Source organism: Myxocyprinus asiaticus, chromosome 13 (assembly GCF_019703515.2).
Source record: "Myxocyprinus asiaticus isolate MX2 ecotype Aquarium Trade chromosome 13, UBuf_Myxa_2, whole genome shotgun sequence".
Lineage (NCBI taxonomy): Eukaryota > Metazoa > Chordata > Actinopteri > Cypriniformes > Catostomidae > Myxocyprinus > Myxocyprinus asiaticus.
The window spans coordinates 36,197,369-36,204,413 of record NC_059356.1 but is presented as its reverse complement, the minus strand read 5'-3'; the positions used below and the strand labels follow the sequence as shown (position 1 = coordinate 36,204,413).

The 7,045-nt window shown below is 37.7% G+C and overlaps 1 protein-coding gene across 2 annotated transcripts in view; it reads left to right on the top strand.

The window, feature by feature from the left end:
• The window catches only part of LOC127450900 (protein NATD1), a 5,051-nt gene extending 1,274 nt beyond the window's left edge, over window positions 1-3,777 (top strand). Inside the window, exons 1-3 of one of the 2 annotated variants that reach the window (XM_051715362.1) lie at window positions 1-854; window positions 2,015-2,133; window positions 2,241-3,777. The exon at window positions 1-854 is cut by the window's left edge and continues 1,274 nt beyond it. In XM_051715362.1, coding sequence (XP_051571322.1) covers window positions 704-854; window positions 2,015-2,133; window positions 2,241-2,357 — 387 coding nt within the window. In that variant the 5' untranslated portion in view covers window positions 1-703 and the 3' untranslated portion in view covers window positions 2,358-3,777. The remainder of the gene's footprint in view (window positions 855-2,014; window positions 2,134-2,240) is intronic. The other variant, XM_051715361.1, reaches the window with a different exon arrangement.
• Window positions 3,778-7,045: the final 3,268 nt, after the last annotated feature.

The following is a 7,045-nucleotide window of genomic DNA, read 5'->3' as shown; positions in this document are numbered from 1 at the left end:
AATACACAACATAAAATTAATGCCTGAGAATAAAATGAGTTGGACTGAAACTGTTCAGGTCTGCCTACTGCTTTATTCCACCACTATAAACAAATCCAGAGCCATGACACCAAGCTGTTATTCCTTGTCTAATTAGAAACCTGCCTTAAAGGTTTAATCCACAAATTATATCATATTCATCAACAACAATGCATGACCACAAAGTGAGAAAACTAGACATTCCAAGATGTTAGATTTACAGATAAAAGTACAGCACAGGTAAGGTTTGACATTGATGACAGGAAAGTTAGTCCATTCCTCTTTCATAATACTTTATGTTGACAGTGAACCCTAACTTCTTTCTGACCACTGAATTTTTAGAAGCTATTTTATTGAGAATAAATAAATGGGTAAAACTTTACAATAAGGTTCCGTTTGTTAGCAATAGTTAAAAACATGAACTAACAACAAACAAAACTTATTAAGCATTTATGAGCATATCTGAAGCGATCCAATCGGTTTTGGGGGAGAACAGACCAAAATATAACTCCTTTTTCCATGAAATCTTGACAGCAGTCTCCATGGCGAGGAGCTTGAAATCATGATCGTGCCTAGAGACTGCAATGGCAAGACATACAGTGAAAAAGGAGTTACATTTTGGTCTATTCTCACCCAAAACCAACTGGATCACTTCAGAAGACATTGATTAAACTACTGGAGTCTTATGGATTACTTTAATGTTTCCTTTATCTGCTTTTTGGAGCTTCAAAGGTCTGGCCACCATTCACTTGGACCTACAGAGCTGAAATATTCTTCTAAAAATCTTTGTGTTCTACAGAAGAAAGTAAGTCATACACTTGTGGGATGGCATGAGGGTGAGTAAATGATGAGAGAATTTTCATATTTGGGTGAACTAACCCTTTAACCCTCTTATTGCCTTAAGAAATTGTACCCTTCTTTTGTGTATTGCACCCTCCTTTTGTGTATTGAAAACCATTAAAAATGCATATATCCTTGATTAGTTTACAACAGCACTAAATCTGTTTTCATGTGTCCAGAAAGTGTATAATGTTTGGGGGAAATGAAATATAGTAAATAATAATTTTTTTTAAATTGTCAAACATTGGCAAAGGATGTCTCATGTTGCATTTATTTAAATTACTTTTGGCATTTTATAATTTCTCAACTAAATTACAACAATTTCTGATTGATTCTGCTTGTAGAAAATCAACAGAGTACATTTTAAGAGTTAAAATTAATAGTACATGCCTGTTTTGTAAATTAATCTTTATTGCTTTTTCAAGCAGTCAAAATGGACTCATTTTGCATGTCCATTGCAACAAATCCATTCCTTCCCACTAATGTCAAACAATTTGTTGCAGTGTTACAGGGTGTATGTGTGCACAAACCCAATTTGAGTGGAAAGTGTGCAATTTGTGAGAAAGATGCAGTACCCAGTGAAGCAGGTGGGGGAGATAGATAAAAGTATGGGGCTAGGGGCAAAAATGTTAGAAATTGTAATGTATTTTTAGGTTAAATTTGATTCATAGATGTGCAAAAAAAAAAATCTATTTCAAGCTGCATGACATCCAGAAATTCTGAAGGTGGAACTGGTTCTTTCTATACGGGTCAAAATTGACCCGTTAAGACGATGGAAGGAACAATTTGCTTTACATTTTTATTTCTCTAAAACAAGTATATACAAAATACATTTTTTTTTTTAAACTTTATTTGTTTTAATGGTCTTGACAAAGTCACAATGTTTGGTTCCAGTGCCTAAAACGATGCTGTATTTTTAACACGTTTTTTACCTGTCCCAGGTCAAAAATGACTCTAAGGCAATAGGAGGGTTAACGAATATATCCCCGGAAAACACACTCTTTACTGTGATGTAAAAGAATAACAAAGCACAGGCAGCCTGTTTGACAGACCACATAGTTATTTACTAAAGGCAAAATGTTAAAATAATTTATTAGAGTGCTAACTGATATACTTGCATGTTTATGTTTTCTATTGCATTTTGTTTGGTCTGAAGGTTCCCACGACAGGGCTGTGCTGCTGTATGAATATGTGGGGAAGAAAACAGTGGATCTGCAGCATACCGAAGTTCCTGAAGCTTACAGAGGACGAGAGATTGCCAAACACCTAGCCAAGGTTGTATGAAGTTCCTCCTTCGGATTGGTTTGAACCAATTTGTTTTTGTTATTTTCACTGTCCTCATTGTTTTACATTTTAATTTGATTTCTGTTTGTCATTGTCAGGCTGCAATGGATTTTGTGGTAGAGGAAGACCTGAAAGCCCATCTAACCTGCTGGTACATCCAGAAATACATCAAAGAAAATCCCCACCCCCATTACTTGGAGCACATCATCCATTGAGAGCGAGTGAGAGAGAGACACGGGGACACGAAATGAAGATCTTTCAGTTCTAATAGGATGATTTGGGATTGGGTGGGATGGGTATCTGTTGGTTGGCGGGCATCCCTAATCTGTCTGACTGGTCTTGAAACTCCAAAAAAGCAAAATATTTATTTTTTGTTTGCAAGCAAGAGTGAATGCGATTAAAGGAAGGGAAATATCTGAAACTATACCAGGCTGTGTAAACGTTTTCTTAGGAACCTGCATGCCTTATGGGCTGAGATATAATAGTGTGGACGTTGTGGTGGGCAAGGGATTGCGTCTCCCAGTAATTTCAGTGGTTTTCGGACTTTCAAGCCAATGCAGTGAAGTGTAAGGAAAACTCCCTTTTATGAGCTCAAAAGTGATGTTACACACTAAATGCCTCTCCGGTCATATGCCTTCTGATTTAGCGGTGCTTATGAGAGAGATGCACACGTAATTGCGATTCCACATGCACAGACAGTCTCTCAAACCATACAAAATGCACATCCAACCTGGCATGAATTTTTAGGGAAAGCACAATCTACCGTCCCAGTTAGAGACAGCCATTTTATTCTGTGCATGTTCCAGGCTGATTTTGTGCTTTTGCATGTGTGTGTGCTGTGCCTGGTGTAGACAATGGCCAGTGAGGAGCTCAATTCTGAAGACAATCACCCAACCCTAATAATTCGCTGGGCTGAACCTCTCAGGATGCACACTTTATAAAAACATATATGTTACGTGTGTGTGTGTGTTCGTGGGTGGGTTTGGGTGGTTTATGAGGACTTTTTTTAGGTTACAAACTGGTAATTACAAGGGTATTATGCTATAAATGTGGTTTATGAGGACATTTCTAGTGTCCCCATCATTCAAATTGCTTAAAAAAAACAACATACTAAACTGTGTTTTATTGAAAATGTAAAAATGCAGAAAGTTTTTTGTGAGGGTTAGTGTTAGGGGATATAATATATAGTTCGTCCAGTATAAAAATCATTATGTCTATGAAGAGTCCTCATAAGGATAGCCACACGTGTGTGTGTGTGTGTTTGAGAGAGAGAGAGAGAAATAGAAATATGTTGAATGAATGTCAGTGTAAGTTACTCTCATAATTCCCAGGGGTCTCATTAAAAGTCAGTTGTTGAACTGTCTAGATCGATATTGTTTGCAGGGTAGGCTGCAAACTGAGCAGACTGTGGCGTATTCTGCCATGTGACGCAAACATCTGTGGCACATTAATAACCATGATATTCCTGGTGACGATAATGAAGGTAAAATTTTAAAGGAAAATTACTGGACTGTTACATCACCTACAAAGATTGTGACTTAATACAGACTAAAGATGCCTGAAGTTCATCCATTTTTACACACTTATGTACTCTTGCTGTTACTATTAATGGTTTTGAATAATAAAAAAAAAATAAAAAAAAAATATATATATATATATATATATATATGTGACAGATTTGTTTTGTTCATGAGCATGATGTGTGATGCAGTGTCTTTTGAATAATGTGTCTTCAATATTTTGGGATACGTGAACGTTGAATTCAAATGCAAAAAAAAAAAAAAACAATTATTTTTTGCACAGCATACACGACAATGTATTCTGATGCACTTATAATGTCATAGCCAATCAACAAAAAGAAACTTCTGCGCAGAATTTTTGCCCCATTCCATTTAGGTCTTATTAGTAGTGTTAAAGTGATTTTGCAAATTTATGTGCAAATGTTAAGAATTTTCTGTGACTTCCCCCCCCTATATATATATATATATATATATATATATAGCAATAGAGTTAGCAGGTAAACCAATGAAGAGGGCATTGCAATAGTCAAGACATGAGAATATAAATGCATCAACCAGTGTTTCGGTGTCTTTGAGACTGATAAAGGGATGAAGGCGAGCAATGCGGCGAAGGTGAAAGAAGGCAATTTTAGATACAGATTTAATATGAGCTTCAAAAGTGAGGGAAGGATCAAAGATGATAACTACATTTTTTCATATTGGATGGTTTAATGAAAATGCCATCAATATCACAACCAAAGTCATAAGGAATTTTTTTTTCATAAGTGTTGGTGTTTCATTAATAATGATCTCAGTTTTATCCATGTTCAATTTTTGGAAGTTGGAGTTAAGCCATTTTTTTTTATTTAATTTACACATGTTGATAGTGGACTGGTCTGTAGAGTGGGAGCAGATCTACAAGCTGTACATATTTGAATGTCATCAGCATAACAGTGGTAACTGAAACCGTGGCGGCGAATGAGTTGTCCCAAAGGCAGTATATATATAATGAATAGTAGAGGTCCAAGAACTGATTCCTGAGGGACACCTAATTTCAGGGAAACAATAGGTGACTGATAATTTTGCATTGAAATGTAAAACTGTCTACCCGTGAGGTATGAAGAAAGCCAGGAGAGAGCAGCACCAGTGACACCAACATCCAAGACAACTGATCACTTTCAGAGGTTAGGAGAAAATAAAAAAAGTGACCTAACAAGTTAAAGCAAGCACAAATATGTTTTTCTTAGAATTTATCAATTGTAAAAATCACAGTACACAGAGGAATGTGGTGCCTCTGGGATCTGGATAATGTGAGCTAAACTTCAGACACAGTCTTAATCCAGCAAGATGCAGCATATATTCTCCTTTGTGCATTTAAAGTTCCAAGTTTACCAAGACTTAGACTTGTTCTGTAAAATTGCTCATTTTTGTAAAAAAAAAACAAAACAAAAAAAAATATATATATATATATATATATATATATATATTATTATTATTATTATTAATAATTACTAGTGAATTTGTAACAAAGTAAGTAGTATTGATGGATAAATTGATTATTGATGAAACACTTCTTGTATTAAAAAAGTTAACTGTATTAATGAACTTGATCACATTTAAAATTAGATGCAACATGATTGTGTCTTGATAATAATATTTCTCAGCACCAAGGCCAACCTGTTGTGACTTGAGAGAGTGAATAGTTATTAAACTGTACAATTTTTAGAAATCTCTTAAGAATTGATGAGTAGGCTATTCAAATCAAATCACTTTTATTGTCACACAACCATATACACAAGTGCAATAGTGTGTGAAAGTCTTGGGTGCAGTTCCGAGCAACATAGCAGTCGTGACAGTGATGAGACATATACCAATTTACAATAAACATCAGATTTACAACACAATTTAAAATCTAATATATACATAATTACACACAACACAATATACAAATAATAACATACAATGTACAGTATACAATACACACAATATAGAATACACATTATACAATAAAAATAGTATATATAGTATATATAAAATATACAGTAGGTTGTATTGTACTGTATTGACATTCAGGCTGTCGGTTGATAGTCAGTTGCCAGTGTGTTGTTAAGAGAGAATATAATTTATGACAGTCCAGTGTGAGATAATAAGATTAATAAAGTGCAGTGCTGATGTATATTGATCGTGAGAGATCAAGAGTTCAAAAGTCTGATTGCTTGGGGGAAGAAGCTGTCATGAAGTCGGCTGGTACGGGTCCTGATGCTGCGATACCGCCTACCTGATGGTAGCAGTGAGAACAGCCCCATGGCTCGGGTGGCTGGAGTCTCTTATGATCCTCCAAGCTTTTTTCACACACTGCCTGGTATATATATGTCCTGGAGGGAGGGAAGCTCACACCCGATGATGTGTCTGGCAGTTCGCACCACCCTTTGCAGGGCTTTGCGGTTGTGGGCGGTGCTATTGCCGTACCAGGCGGAGATGCAGCCAGTCAGGATGCTCTCTACAGTGCTGGTGTAGAACCGTGTGAGGATGTGGCGGTTCATTCCAAACTTCCTCAGCTGTCTCAGGAAGAAGAGGGGCTGATGCCTTCTTCACAACGGCCTCAGTGTGGACAGACCATGTGAGTTCCTCAGTGATGTGGACACTGAGGAACTTGAAGCTGCTGACTCTCTCCACTGGTGCTCCATTGATGGTGATGGGACTGTGTTCTCTTTCTTTTCTCCTGAAGTCCACCACCAGCTCTTTTGTCTTACTAACATTGAGGGAGAGGTTGTGCTCCTGACACCAGGCTGTTTCAACATTGTCAGTGATCAGACCTACCACCGTCGTGTCATCAGCAAACTTAATGATGGCATTGGAGCTATGTGTTGCCACACAGTCATGTGTGTATAGGGAATACAGGAGTGGGCTGAGAACACAGCCCTGCGGGGCTCCAGTGTTGAGGGTCAGTGATGAGGAGATGTTGCTGCCCATTCTAACTACCTGGCGTCTGCTTGACAGGAAGTCCAGGATCCAGCTGCACAGTGCGCTGTTTAAGCCCAGAGCCCGGAGTTTCTCATCTAGCTTGGAGGGCACTAGTGTTGAATGCTGAGCTGTAGTCTACAAACAGCATTCTCACATAAGTGTTCTTTTTTTCCAGGTGGGAGAGAGCAGTGTGTATTGTAGATGCAATGGCATCATCAGTGGAGCGGTTGTTGCGGTAAGCAAATTGCAATGGGTCCAGTGATGGAGGCAGCACAGAGCAGATGTAATCTCTGATTAGTCTCTCAAAGCATTTGCTGATGATGGGTGTCAGAGCAACAGGACGGCAGTCATTTAAGCAAGTTATTTTTGATTGCTTTGGAACAGGCACAATGGTGGACGTTTTTAAGCATGTGGGGACCACAGACAAGGAGAGGGAAAGG